This window comes from Sebastes umbrosus, chromosome 11 (assembly GCF_015220745.1).
Source record: "Sebastes umbrosus isolate fSebUmb1 chromosome 11, fSebUmb1.pri, whole genome shotgun sequence".
Lineage (NCBI taxonomy): Eukaryota > Metazoa > Chordata > Actinopteri > Perciformes > Sebastidae > Sebastes > Sebastes umbrosus.
The window spans coordinates 21,338,890-21,354,269 of record NC_051279.1 but is presented as its reverse complement, the minus strand read 5'-3'; the positions used below and the strand labels follow the sequence as shown (position 1 = coordinate 21,354,269).

The window sequence follows — 15,380 nt, the reverse complement described above, 5'->3', positions numbered from 1 at the left end:
ACTGGTGTTATTGTTTTTCGTTAGAAACAAATGCTATTATCGGATATTTTTAAAGGATTTCATAAGTGGAACCCTAATGCTCGTCAGAAATGTCAAGTTAAAGGTCAGCTGGAGAAAGTTTTCATTACACAGTTTTATGTGGCTGATTCTGATAAAAGCTGTGATATAACTGAAACTCCCCGTCTGCAGTCTCGCCATCATTTTCTCTCAATTTCTGCTTTTAAACAGCATGTCTTTTTCTCACTTCTTTCTGTCTGTTGCTACCGCTGTGTCTCCTCAGGACTCGCCTCTGCTTTCTGTCTGCAGCCCTCTCTCTGCCTTTTTTTCTCCTCCTGCTCAACACTTTGTTTCATTCTCTTCCTCTTGTTGTTCTTACTGTCTTTCTCTCATCCACCAACTTTGCTTTCTCTTTCCCCTGTTTATGTGGTTCTGTCCTGAGTAAAGGTCAGGCCAGCCATTAGGAATTATGGACAGGGGGACAACATGTTTTAAATTGGGCCCCTAATCCGCATCCACTCCAGAACCACCAACATCCACCCTTATCTCTAAATCCTAGCTCCTCACCTTTGCCACAGCTTCTCCTGTCACACCTGGCGCTTCTTCACACTTTTTTTGGGGGCCATTAACTTGGCCATTGCCTCTCTGCTCCTTCCTTTCTCTTGTTCTCTCTGTACCCTGGCCCTTGTTGACTTTGAAATTCAGGCTGCAGTTCACTTTAAATCTTAACTTTAAGTGTGTTCTGCACATCTAACCCCCGCATTTATTGTAAAAATAGTGAGGAAGCAGATGACAAGTTAGAATTTATTCATCGTGTAAATATAACTTGTGTTGTCAATTATCAGGTTCGGGTTCAGGTGACTTTATTTGTACCCATAGGTAGATTTGTTTTGCAGCAAAAATAAGGGATGACATCCGTATTGACAATAAGGTAGAGCACAGACAAGAGACAGACATACCAAAAACATGACAAGGAGTACTCAAAGGCTTACTGGGATCAGGACCCAGCAAAAAGAAGGCCACAAGAACAATATAAAGAAAATAAACACTGAAATATCAGGACAAAAAAGACACAATAAATGAGAAAAGGGATAAACTTTCAATAAACATGTGCAAAAGCCATAAATATGTGCAAAAGCTGCTAGGACTTATTTAAATGAACAATTGCAGCTGGAACAAAACTGTTCCTATAGCGCTTTGTTCTACACCTTGGGACCCTAAACCTCCGACCAGATGGGAGAAGCTGGAAGCTGGAGAAGTTGGAATTATATAAGTCAGTAAGTAAATTGTTGTACTTGATCCCATTTCAGGGTCAACTATAGACCTTTGCATGGGTCCCCCCTGGGCCTTGGGCCGGGGTCATCTGTACCCTTTGACCCCCCCGACGGCGGGCTGGTAAAGGTTGCCTGTCATTGCAGGCAGAGGCCTCAGTCTGACAAAGGTCAGACACTTGGATATAAAGGCTTACAGACGGGCTCAGCAGGTGTGTCGGTTCATGTCTGTGGAGTTTACGTTGCTCTTTCACCTGAGCCCATCAGACAGGAACATAGGAGGAGTACAGTCTGGGTAGGAAGTGGAGGGTCGCACTGTGAACTTGTAACCCCTCTTGTAGGCTGGTCTTGTCCCATCAGAATACTCTGCCTGTCTTATGTCATGAGTCATTTACTATTGCAGCTTCAATTAGTTTGAAAAAGTTTGCCTATAATATTTTAGTTTGTAGGTGATTCAATAAACATTTGTAAGGGAAATTTACAGTTAATGTAGTTTCCTGGTAAAGAAAATTAGAAACAGCGTGTTACTGTTAACATAATATCTTGCTTGATGTTTAGGAAGACTAGCCAACATGCACATACTGTAGTTGTAAAGAGTCGTGGCATGTCACCTGTCAATCACAGGTGCAACCTATATGTTGGAGCCAGCGTGTCCAGTTTGTGATTGGTAGTTAGACGGAGAGCTCTGGTGTTTCAGGGCAAAACAGAAACTGCACTGAAACAGAAGCTGGGTGGGAGCGATCAGGTTAGCTCTGCCGAGCCTGAGGTACATAAACTAATAAAGCAGGATTGGAGTAGCATTTCTTTATTTTGGCATCAGCTGCAGCCCACAGTGGACGGTATATAGCTCACTCAGTAAAGTCATTGTGGAATATAGTAAACGTCTCGTAGACTCCCTGTGTGAGACATTGGTGTTTGTTTTTTTTTTCCTTTTTCTTTTTGCTTACATTAAATTTAACCTCCCTGATTTAGTTAGAGCGCCCCCAAAAGTTCCTTCCAGGTCAACGTTGATATTTTGAAACTAAACACAGTTTACAGCTGTGTAATGAGTACAGAGTGACATAAGAAAATGACTCTATTAAATGCAAACATCTGCCAATGCAAACCCTGATCAAATTTTAGACACCTTTTAAAGACAGGGTGGGCGATCTTGAGAAACTAGCAAGAGTACAACACTAGATTTTAAAAAAATTATCCGACTGAAAAAGCGAGCACAGTGTTGTCAAGTCTTTTCCAATGAAAGTACCTAGCAGTACTAGCTACAAAAGCGAGAAGTTGCCAAGTTGTCAACACTGACAGTCCGTCCCTTCCGATTTTTTTTGTCAAAGCATTTGATTTATTGATCGCTGTCGGGATGTAATGAGAATTTAAACTAATAAAACACTTTTTTTTTTTAATCTTTACCAACCCTAAATTGAAGTGCATCAAAGTTAATAAATGCTATAAAATTTACATACACACATGCTTGACAACTGAATAGTGGAACTACTTATTTTTCATTTCAAAATATAAATATAAAAATGACTGTAGAAATATCACAACGGCCTATTACAAATATAAAGTATCAACAAACCGGATGACAAACAAAACACTCAAAAGAATAATTCCATCATTCCACTCAAAGGTGTTGCGTTATTGGTCGTGTGGAAAGAAGCTTGTTATTACCACCTCATAAAACATCAACATTACAAATATTGCATGTATCTGTTGTTACAAATTGAGTGTGATAATTACCGTGATAGTTAGTAATACAAGTTTGCCTACATGGCTTTGTATGATTTTAATTAAAAATGCATTTCAAGAGTTGATTAACTACGGTGTCAGGTGACTACAGTTATCATAAAAAGTAATTAGACCACTGAGAAGATAAACCGCTGCACAAGACTAGAAGAATAATATGTGTTAGGTTTCCTGCTCACCTTCTTTAGCAGGTGGGATGGTGGGAGGGGGCTCTGTGGTGGGGGGTTCAGTCGGAGCTTGAGTGGGCGCTGGCACTGAACACACAAACACAGACAGGGGGGAAACAAGACAAGGTCATCGATCATGATGGCAGTGACAAGTGGCACCATCATCGGGTTCATGTGCCGACCACATATACACACACACGTGTCAATAAGCTGGCACAATGAGAGACAGTAGCCTGTTTCTATTAAGCTGAAAGTTTCCTAATCCTCTTCAGAGAAAAGATTTCTAGTGCAATCTGTCTTTACAGCCTTCGTAGTACATCAGCAATCCAGCTGCAGTGTTTTACTCTGTTTATCTTTCTTTCCATTACAGAGTTACAGCAATCACACTTTATCTTTCTACTCTCTTTCTGTATATCTTTCTTCCCATCCCTCTACAAGTTGGGGACAGTAAGAGAACTATTTTCATCAGTCTAGTATCGGCCTGACCAGAGGTTGTTTTTTTTAGAGTCAAAACAGCCCCCAGGTTAGTGCATGCCTCAGTGCCAAGCCAATTACTTCGCGGAAAGCAGTGGGTTCTGTCAAACCAGGGCACAGCAAGTAAATCATCTCAGAAACATCTGCGACTGCCCACAGAAGGGGCATATACTTCATGAAAGAAGATGAACAAAAGTTTCTTCAGCTTCAACAGTAACTTGTTGGTGACAAAAGTGATAATTAGTAAATAATGCGTTTGATTCAATCATGATCTTTGCTGTTTGTTGATGCGTTATTGTGGCATATGTCACAGAATAATAAACAGTGTGGAGTTTCTGGGGTTTAGGATGTTCATGTAAAAGAACCACCTCATTATTGTTGTTGTTGATGTCATGTTCTATCTTTACTGTCTCTCCACACTAAAGACAGTTACAGACAAATGGCACCAATGTATCTGTGGACAGTACTTGAAAGTAAAGTACATTCATGAGTATTGTATTTCAGTAATTTTGAGGTACTCTTACCTTACTTAGTTAGTATTTCTATTTTATGCTACTTACTTCTACTCCACTTTTCACTCCACTACATTTGTCTGACAGCTAGAATTAGTTTGCAGACATAAGGATGTGATCATCTTCTAAAATTATCACGTGTTGTTATAGAATAAATTACCTTAACAGTATATAAAGTAGTTAAAATTAGCTCCACCACCACCAGCTACAACATAAAAATGATGGCTACATGTTAATGCATCAGTAATATAATAGCTATATAATAATTTTGCACTCTGAAAGGGACTATTTTGCATAATAAGTACATTCACTTTTGATATTTAGCTACATTTTCCTCATGATAAAGTATCTTAACAATTATTCGCTTATCTATAGACCTATAAATGTTGACGAAATCAATGGTAGAGCTTCCTGTTGAATTTAGCCCTCAGCTGTCAACTCAAAATCTTTGGATCAACATCAGTCAGGGAATCTGTGCGTGTGCACGTGCAACTATCCATCTACATGCATCTACAGTATAACCCTGGCTGTGAGCTGAGCACTCCCTGGTCCCTGGAGCTGTGCGTTTCACCTCAGCTCCTCAGCTGACCAATGAACAGCAACAGCAGCCTTTATCCTCTCAGAGAGAGAAAGGGAGATAGAGATAGAGATAGAGATAGATAGAGAGATAGAGATAGGGAGAGAGATAGACAGAGAGAGAGAGAGAAAGAGAGAGAGAGAGAGAGAGATAGAGATAGATAGAGAGATAGAAATAGGGAGAGAGAAAGACAGAGACAGAGAGAGAGAGAGAGAGAGAGAGAGAGAGAGAGAGCGAGATAGAGATAGATGTAAATTATTCATATTCAAAGCTCAATCAAGAAATAATCTGAATCTAAGTTTCCTAAAAAATACATTGCGAAGCCACTTTCTTTTGGAAAAAATTGTAATTGCTACAAACCACTAAACTGTAGCACAACACAACATGAAACGGAAAAAAGTGTTTTTCTTTACTTTTTCTTGTTATTTTTGAGGTTATATTGTTATGTCATTATATTGTTGTGTTTGCTAAAAGAATGCAAAATAGAAATAAATGGGATGAAACTCAAAGAAAAAATTACAAAGGCGGACAAACGTGGAACTCTTCAAACTCCAACATCAAACCAATACTCCTCTATGGTTCAGAGACGTGGAGGACAACCAAGACCACAATAACAAAAGTACCAACATTCATAAACAACTGCATGAGGCAGATCTTAAACATCCACTGGCCACATCAGAAACAATGATCTTTGGCAGAGAACAGGTCAAAAACCTGTGGAAGAAGAGATCAGGAGAAGGAGATGGTGGTCAACGGCCTATGCTCCATAAAGGAGCGACAGGCTTTGAATGAATGAATGAATGGACAATGAGAACATTCTGCATGTATATACACTGTATAAAACATTTGCCACATACTTGTCATGTCAGTGATGGAGACAGAAGGTCCCTCCATTTCCTGCATCTGGGCGTGAACGCTGATCTGGTACTGGCTGCTTGGAGTGAGGTCATAGAAGCACTGTCGGGAAGCACTACCTCCCAGGCTGACTTCCTGCCTCTGACCATCTGCAAGTACACAACAAAACAAAGAAAAGACTTGGTTCAGATCAAGAGTCATAAAATCCAAACAAGCTCAAATCCCTCCAAAGCTCCTGTTTCACATTAACTGTATTTACAGAGCACATTTCCTCTTTTTCTGCCATGTTCTGCATCATATTAAAGTCTGGGAGCTGCTAAGTATAATCACTTTCTTTCAGCGTTGGATACTGAGCAGCTTTATTGGAGCAGTCAGGTAGTTAAGTGCCTTGCTCAAGCACACATTAAATGTGAGCTGCTGAAGCACATCAAACGCTCAGGTCACCTGGAAATTCAAACTTTGATGTGATACACTTTTAAGCTTCATGTTTTGTTGACTTTATTCATCCCAAAGCTTCACAAAAAAACAGGTTAAAAACCGACTGTGATACATCAAACTTATCCAATCTCATGCAGATCTATTACAGATGAATGCACCAAAAAGTACAGTAAGTACATAAGTCTGCAGTTAAATTAATCAACGCTGGAAAACATAATTATATCCCATGAGAAATTAAAAGAATTACATTTATTGATTTCTGTCCTCTTCACTTGTTAATTTCCTTTGGCTTACATATTGCAAACGCTTTCAAACACAAGTGTTTATTTTGAAACACCATAGAGGGGTTAGCAACACAGGAAAACAAATGAATGAGAATTTACATTGGCAGCCAAAAGGGGACAAACCGGAAACTGGAAGTGCACATACACATGCACTAATAGCTTCCATTCATCAGTTTCATTAGTTTAATTCTATTTCCTAATGTGTGTCTCTCTCCGACAAATTCACTCCTCCTCCACACAGGTACAAGCCATAGATAATAAAGTTTAGGGAAACAGCTGTCACACAGGGAGTGCACTTTTCCATCTGAGAAGGTGTTTAAGCAGCTGGTTGGCTCCGCGTGGATTAAACCAAATCTCTTAACTCGAGCTAGAATATCCAGTCGTTGCTCAGGCAGGAGGGAGGGAGACACAGAGATAAATAGAAAATTACGGCAGGAAGGAAGTTGGAAGAGAGAACAGTCTTCCTGTCTTTTTTTCTGACCGTAAAAAGCATCAAAATGTGTACCCATAACTCACTGTGCATATTTCCTTCAAGTAGAGGTAGTTTTATTCATTCTAATCTCTACATACTCCAGCCACATTTATTTTAATCAACACTATCCTCTAATGATCTACTGAAACCCTGTCAGGAAAATGTATTTTAAAACACAGCGAACATTTGATTTACTGTAGGCTTTTCTCTCAATTATTTAAAATCAATTTATTAAATACTATTTTGCTTTGCGTTTTGCATTAACCGCCGTCATGGCGTCTAATGCAAAACGCAAAGCATAAAGTAGTAGTAACACTGGACTGTTTACACTGAAGTCACGTTTGATCGCGAGAGATTTTTTGCACGATTTCTGTTTTTTGAGTCGGGACTCTTGTTGTTCATGAAGGGAAACTGTTTGTGTGTGTTCTGCTGTTTTTGCCAAATCATTGCTCACCACACACTATAGGAACAAAACTGCTAAATTTAACAAAACATGTCGTTATGTGTGGGGTCTCCCACATGTTCAACATCTGTTAAGATTTGAAAAAATATTTAATGTGGGCCAGCCTTTAATGTAAAGACTGAAAGCAGTGGGAAATAGCTTGCCTAACTCTGTCCAAAAGGACAAAAAAAGTCTGCCCCTAAATTTGACTAATTAACCCTATATTTCGTTTTATGGTGAGTTACGTGATATAACTACAGTATTTAATGCAGTAACTTCCTTGAGTAAGCTAATCACCTCTTAGTAGTAGCTTCATATTTTATGTTAACGTACAGCCATGAGAGTGGTGTCTATCTTCTCATCTTACTCTCGGCAAGAAAACAAATAAGTGTATTTCCCAAAATGTCAAACTATTCCTAGCCTAACTAGTCTCTCTTTAGAAATAACACTTCAATTGTGGGCAACAGGAGGAGATCTTTTACTTAGAAATGGCCTACAGTTGGCTGTTTTGACCACAGTTTGTACAACTTCCAGACTTACACATTATTAAGTACACTGCATGACAATTTATCGTGCCACAGAAGTAATAGAGGCAAACCGTCTTTCTGTAACATTATCCTGTTTTTCTCCAGAGCTGTCTGGGACATGATCTGCACCAACACAGTGTCCTCACTGACATAAATGAGGAAGGCCATATTTTTTTAAAACCTGCAAGTAGTACGATTTTTAATATACTATAACTGAAAGCAGAAGACTCGCATCCTGTACTGCACTGAGGTATTTGTGTAAGTGAAAACCCATCGACACTGCATCTGGTTCTGCTTCCTTTGTGACCTTTTGACACATGCTGACATTTAGAAAATAAACATAGACAAACAGGGTTTCTCATGGACAGATAAACAATAAAAAAGAATGAGCAGAAATCCAAGTGTCACCAGGTTCATACACCAAATAAAACCCAACTGTCTTAGAGAACCAGGAATCTACATGATACTTTCTATAGGCGGTTGCAGAAAAATATCTCTATCTCTCTGTTGAAGCACTGATAGCATTCTTGATATTTATCAGAGTTTTATTACTATAGATTTTATATGAACCCCTGCTGCACAACCAACTGCCCCCTGAGGAGAAATAAAAATAAAACTTGAAGTTGTTCACTGAGTGGACCGGCTCCAAAATACTCTCTAGTCGACACGACATATTGAACGATGGTTTCATTAAGATGTTTATATTTTAGACACTTGATTCAATGGACGAGGTTTAGATTGATTTTCTTTTTTGCTGACTGATTTGTTTAAAATAGATTTTGTTAGACATCTTTGCTAATTTCCTTTCTTTCATTTAAGAGCTCCTTCCTCTGTTCCCTCCTCCCTTTCTTCTTCTGTCTCCCTTTTTCCACATTTATTAACTGAGTGAGCTGAGCATTAAACAGCTTCTAAAGGTCATACTCTGTGTCTTTACTCTTTTTATTTCTGACGCGATGACATGAGCAATTCTCAAAGCGCTTTCCTCCCATGTCGTTTATTAAGGAGAGATTGGGTAGATATCATGTCTCCCTTCCTTTCTGCAAACAGAGAGATTTATGAATATCCTTTAAAATGAATGCGCCTGCCAAGTGAAAATGACAGACATATATAACACCTATTCCCTCAGAGGCTCATATCAATCTGAATCCAGACGACTGAGAAAGGTATATATAACCAACACACGTGTAGCCATTACACACACACGACCAGAGCGTCCGGAGCGGACATGTCTTAAACGGTGGAGACGTTTTCACAAGGACAGACTGTAAATCTACAAGGAAACATGTTCTGAATTTGGAGTTCAATCCAGCCACCTCACCATATATCACAACTCGAGTAATACAATTTATTGACTGAAATGTATTCCAGTCACTTAGCTGGCAAGAGTTTTGTTTCTCACAACGTGAAACATGTCAGGATGACTGAAGGTGTACAACGAGACGTTGGTGAGAACAGCTGTCGATGTATTCCAGGATTACTGCTTGTTTCCGAAAACTTAGTCTGAATTAAACTTTTGTCTGGAGATAATTGGTTGGTTTTTTTTAACTGCAGTTAAAAGGTGCGATTCAGACCCATATTTCAGCAAGATGATAAAGTTACACTTAATCTGAATTCAAAACAGGTGACAGACAGCTCACTCCAGGCAGTTACTGCTTCTCACACATAAAAGCAAAACTAATGAAGGCAATGAATCAAGGAATGAACTCACTTTTTCACCACCTTTGAGAACAGAGACGAGGACTGGCTCACACACATACATACACATGGATAACCACATAAAAGTAAATGTACTCACTGAGTGTAGACTGTATGGAGACTCTGTACAACGTGGCATGTAGAAGAGGCTGCCATTGGACACACAGGCTGGTTGGACGTACCTGGTAGGTCGACAAGCCTGAGACGCCAAAGAACACTGGAGATACAGAGAGACAGGCAGATGACAGAAAGATCAAATTAAAAACAAGAAGCAGAACATCAAAGTTAAAGTTTGTAACACTGGTCACCTGTGTTTATGAACCTATCAAAGGGCTTACAGCAATGTACATGTTTCAAACTGCGGCACCTTTTCACATTTTACAACCATAACATTTTTCCTTTTTTCTTATTGTCACTCTTCTGGTAAGAACCCTCTACCAACGTTATACCAAGGTATAACATCATACTGTATACTACTTACTAAATAGAATGCAGTAGTTTTTTTCTTTTTAGGATTTCTTTCCATGTGCTCATCTAATTTTCATTCACATTTTGAGAAATTATTCTTCTGATACATCCACTGCAGCGTACTGTAAATGCAACAGTACGCTAATTTTCAATTAGTTTTTAGGGATGCACTGATACCGATACCGGATCAGGTATCGGGCCGATACTGATTCAAATAATGGATCGGATAACGGTGACAATGGGGCCGATCTATTCAATTCAATTCTATGGTTATATACTATGTAAATTCCTTTTTCAGTTTTGACCAATTTGTTGCTGCATTAAAAAGGTTTACACTTGAATTTTTTACAGAGTTGCTGGTGTGCGATTTATTAGTTTATTTATGAAGAAAAAATTTAATAAATTTATATCTATGTATTTATTGGTCACATTTTGTTTTACAAAGTTAGGAAAGCAGTATTACTTGACAGTATAAAGTCAAGCCTGATGTTGCCTTACACATTAATAAATGATCCAGTTTTAGTTTTTCTTAAAGGATATAATTTTTATTCAGTCTTAGTTTACTATAATGACCCTGCCCTCTACCACCCAGCTCTTCACCCGCCAGACGACAAAAACACGACCCAGACACTGACTCACAAAGCACTCCGGCTGGATCAGCTCCAGCCATGAATCATGTGGGCTACAAGGTCTGCACCAAACTATATTAATTAAGGATACCTCGCATCTTATTAATGATGCTGCTAAGTCTCTCTTAGAAATGTGGTCAGTTTGGCTGTTCAGAGAGTACTTCACATTAAGTATATACTTTATAATGTGTCACTTAGACTTTGATTGACAACAGTGTGAGAAGTAGTGTGGAACTCACACAAAAAGTTTAATATTCAAAACTTTAAAGTGAGGGTTAGAGCTGCATCAAACAAACAAATGGCACTTAAACATTTTTTATTTGGTCTTCTGATAGCTGAAACATTGTGCACCATACACAGTGGAAATGATGGAAATGTATCTCCGTATACTGACAGTTCTAGTTACAACATTCAGCTGCGTAGATGTTAGAACAAATCACAAAGTAACAAAATTAGTCCGGCTTTGTGTTTCACTGTCGTGCGGAGAAACAATGAGGCATGATGCAGCAAAATGCAAAACACCACAAGCAATTTGAATAGCTGAAGTTTGTTTGGTAGTGAGGTTTCAGAGTACCACAGGCAACCTCCCTGGAGCCTCCCTTTCTCTCTCTCTTACCCCCTCGTTAACAGAATTTGCTGATGGTTTAAAATAAACTTGGCTCTAGTGCCAGTAAATGGATATTTTATACTGGGACCATATGGCAGGTGCCTTATTTTCAATACTAGTGAATAATGCATATGACAACCCATAATGTCATTCAATGATATGCAAAGATAGACACGTCACTCTCATACGCAGACATGCAAAATGCACACTAGCACGCACAGACGTACATGTCAACACATGAATACGGACATATGCAATCATGTATAGATGCATTTGTGTACATGTGTGCATACAATAAGAAACTGTGTAAGGCTGGCAGTCAATCAAGTTGGCATGTTCACACAGGAAACAACATGAAGCTGCATTTGGGCTTGATTGCCGCGAGTGCACGGGCTGGTCAGCCAAACTGGCAAAATCATTTACTGGCCCAATATACTGCTGACTGCAACAATGTTGGTTTTAGGCCACGTATTTCGTTTTATTCCTTAGTTTTATTTGTTTTTGGATAGCTTTGAATTTATTTCCTGTTTTGAGGGACGTCTGACAAACTTCTGCCCTCACTTTAGTCTGCAGCAATAATCGAACACATCAAACGTGTTTTGGAGTATACTACCGGGCTTAAAGCCAGTTACATAGAGGAAAAACATAAAAACTGGGACAAAGAAAAAATGAGAGAATGGGAAAGTAAAAGATAAAAAGTACAAAAGAGGGAACTGAGGTTGTGGAGGCCATTTTAGGTCAAAATGAAATGAGTACTACGGATTAGGGCTGTCATTCAATAAAATATTTAATCGCGATTAATCCCATGATTGTCCATACATAAAAAATTGTATCTGCTCAAAATGTACCAATATGCTTGTTTTATGCAAATGTATGTATATATTTATTATTGGAAATCAATTAACAACACAAAACAATGACAAATATTGTCCAGAAACCCTCACAGGTACTTCATTTAGCATAAAATAATATGCTCATGACATGGCAAACTGCAGCCCAACAGGCAACAACAGCTGTCAGTGTGTCAGTGTGCTGACTTGACTATGACTTGCCCCAAACTGCATGTGATTATCATAAAGTGGACATGTCTGTAAAGGGGAGACTCGTGGGTACCCATAGAACCCATTTTCATTCACATGACTTGAGGTCAGAGGTAAAGGGACCTCGCCAAAATTTTGCGTATGTTTGGAGCGTAACGTATTTAGCCTACTTCGCGACAAGGTAGTATGACATGATTGGTACCAATGGATTACTTGGATTATCTAGTTTCATGTGATACCAGTATATTCACCTGTATCTTTAAAACTGAGCCTGCTATAACCTCCAAAAGATTGAATATCAGCTGGGCCCGACGGCGGACTGTTGGATTTTTAATAGGTTAATTAAAAATAGTTGCGTTAATGCGTTAAAGAAATTAGTGGCGTTCAAACGAATTTGCATTAATGCATTATCGCTTTAACTGTGACAGCCCTACTACGGATATAAACCATGGTGGACCATATGGAGATACAGCAACCAGTCAGAAAATTCCTTCGTCTGTGTGTGTGAGAGAGAGCTCAGGTTGCCAGACTTAAAGCCAAACATTTTCACCCATCTGCCTTCCCAACCTCCACACCCTCAGTTAGTTTCCACAACACTATTTCTTCTTTCTTATTCTGCCAGTTTCTCATCATGTAGTCCTTTCACAGTTATTTCCAGTGTTGTGCTAATTCTACAAAGTTTCATGAGGCCAGATTGAGCAAGCACTCTTCAGTGGTCCTGGGATAAACTCATTTTTACTGTACTGCTGAAGTGCCAGCACCTCAATATAAACTGCAAACAACTTCATTTGGTGGAAACCGTTTCATTTCATTCAATGGCCCTCAAGGTACCAATAATTACCTTTTTATGCTACATGCTAGTATGTGTAATTTATTGGAGTAAACATGCCAGCTGGCTCCCATGGTAAGGCTGCAATGGATGCAGTGTACCCAGGGAAATATGTTACTGTATCTCCCTTATTAGAATTACAAATGACTGAACGCATCCCCGTTAATAAATCAGAGTTCATCCAGTGGAAAGTACAAATATGGACGATGTATTTAAAAACGCCCTGCGTAATATGGGAAAATCTGATACATCTGAAATTTATCGGCGCACTGTGAATTGCTTGTGTCTGACGGGGGTGGGGGGACAATATCTGAAAATGCAAAAGATGTGGATAAAGTTATTATACATACAGATTATTTTGTACTGCATATAAAGAAATGGGGCTTATGAAGAGCCAATAAAATCTTAATAAATTTGATTATGTGGACATAGAGACACAAACTTCAAGTGCCACATGGCCATTTAAATGTGCAAGGCTGATAAATCTACATGTCAATGCCTCATATTTCATCTTTATCCTCTTATGAAAGCATCTTTCATTATGAGAACTGTATAGAGACAGGAAGGCGTGAGGGAGTTGTCACTCATTCTACAGTTGAATGATTAAAGAACAGATTAAGGATGGCACATCACTGCAGCACAAATTAATAAAGAAAATCTGTTTTTTAAAAGAAATCCCCTTTTAATTGCTGACGATGTGTAAAGTGATTAATCCCTCTACATTTAGTCTTTCCATTTTATTTCTCAACATTTTTCAATTAAGTTAAAGCAAGTAGCTTTTCAGAAAAAAAATCTAAATATCTCTTTTTGCTGCGTGCATTAACGTGCATAAGAAATTCATGAGCTATTAAAATTAGAGAATGCTTGCTTTCATCCCATTTGAAGCTCAGCCATTTGGTTTTCTTTCAGACAGTAAGTCTGAAAGAAAACAGTAGATTTTAAAGTAGGGAATGATGCAGCAGTTTTCTAGAAAACCACACACATGAACAAACAACAACATAAATGGTGGTGAGCAGTCTTCTGAGAGCCCGCCCGAGTGGGTTTAAAGGACAGGTCCATTATCTTATTTATTTTTTAGGTTTTTATATCATTCTGTATCTTCACAGAGGTGTTCCTTATGTATTCAAATATATTATTCAAATTTTGGTTAATGTATGTATGTTTTAGCATCAAAATACTATTTTCCTAACGCCTTTCACTTGATCCAACGTAGGTTTCTGCATGAAGACACTGCTACACATACAGTGTATATACATCCCTATATTCAGTCGGCACACTCCCTTTTTGGAGAAGCAGACAGGAGTAACGGCAGAGAAGCTAGGCAACGTACTGCTGTGTGGACGCCACGTTAATTCGGATCATAGTCACAAAATAACACAAACTAACCAATCTATGAAGCGATAGACCAGCAAGTCCCGGGTTCTGTGAGCTAAAATTACTGTTTAAGCAGCTTCAGTTCCCTGTCGGAAAGGGCTGTCTGATGGTGAATAGCGTACACTTAAACTGATATTGATTTTTTTTTTGGTGTCTAAAATACATTTTCCAGCTGCTCCCGTCCACAGCCGCTTTAAATCGCCCTCAGACAGCCCTTTCTGACGTGGAACTGAAGCCGTTTTATAGCGCTCTTGAAAGCCACCAGACTCCATTCACAAAATAATAATTTTACCATGCAGAACACGGGAGTATACATACAACCCCACTGCAAAAAAAATCCAAACTAACCCTTTCTATTATTTCCAAATTTAGTACATCTAACTTTGACTCAGCTAGTGCTAGCGTTCACATTATTCATAACCTTATTGATTAGCTTCATGAATAGCTTATTTTGGTAACCTTTTTGCTCCTAATGGCATCTGCAAGATTTCACAGAGCCGGAAAACAACCAGTCAGAGCTGATCTGAGGTCTTCAAGAGCCGGCTGTCAATCACTCGCGAACTCCGACCAAACGATCAGACTAGGCAGCGCTGATCAAATATGAAGCAATATTATGTTACGTTAATGCCTATTTCTCACCTCAAATGTTTTCAGAATAATTTTGTAGTGTACTGTTTTGCTGTGAAATGAGAAAATTTGTGACGCCGCCGCCATTGTTAAATCTGGTGAAGGAACGCCAAGTTCCGGTCACTTGACCGGAGCACAGCCAATAGGAACGCTCTCTCAATGAAATGACCTGTGATTGGTCAAAGTCTCCTGTCATGGGCTAGATTTTTAAAGCGTGAAAACAGAGCCATGAGGAGGTGCAGAAGTCTAGTTTTCTCTCAGAACACTTGAATTACAATATGTTGAAAGGTTATTATGGAATTTTTGCCCAATGATGCCAAAAATATACTGCCTACTGCCACTTTAAGGAAAGAAT

General features: G+C 38.9%; 1 protein-coding gene across 3 annotated transcripts in view; it reads right to left on the bottom strand.

Annotated features, from left to right (window-relative positions):
* The window catches only part of col14a1a (collagen, type XIV, alpha 1a), a 150,482-nt gene that overhangs the window by 67,340 nt on the left and 67,762 nt on the right, over positions 1-15,380 (bottom strand). For all 3 annotated transcript variants that reach the window (XM_037785871.1, XM_037785872.1, XM_037785873.1), the window contains exons 23-25: positions 9,552-9,668; positions 5,596-5,742; positions 3,188-3,262 (exon numbers count right to left, since the gene is read on the bottom strand). In XM_037785871.1, coding sequence (XP_037641799.1) covers positions 3,188-3,262; positions 5,596-5,742; positions 9,552-9,668 — 339 coding nt within the window. The remainder of the gene's footprint in view (positions 1-3,187; positions 3,263-5,595; positions 5,743-9,551; positions 9,669-15,380) is intronic.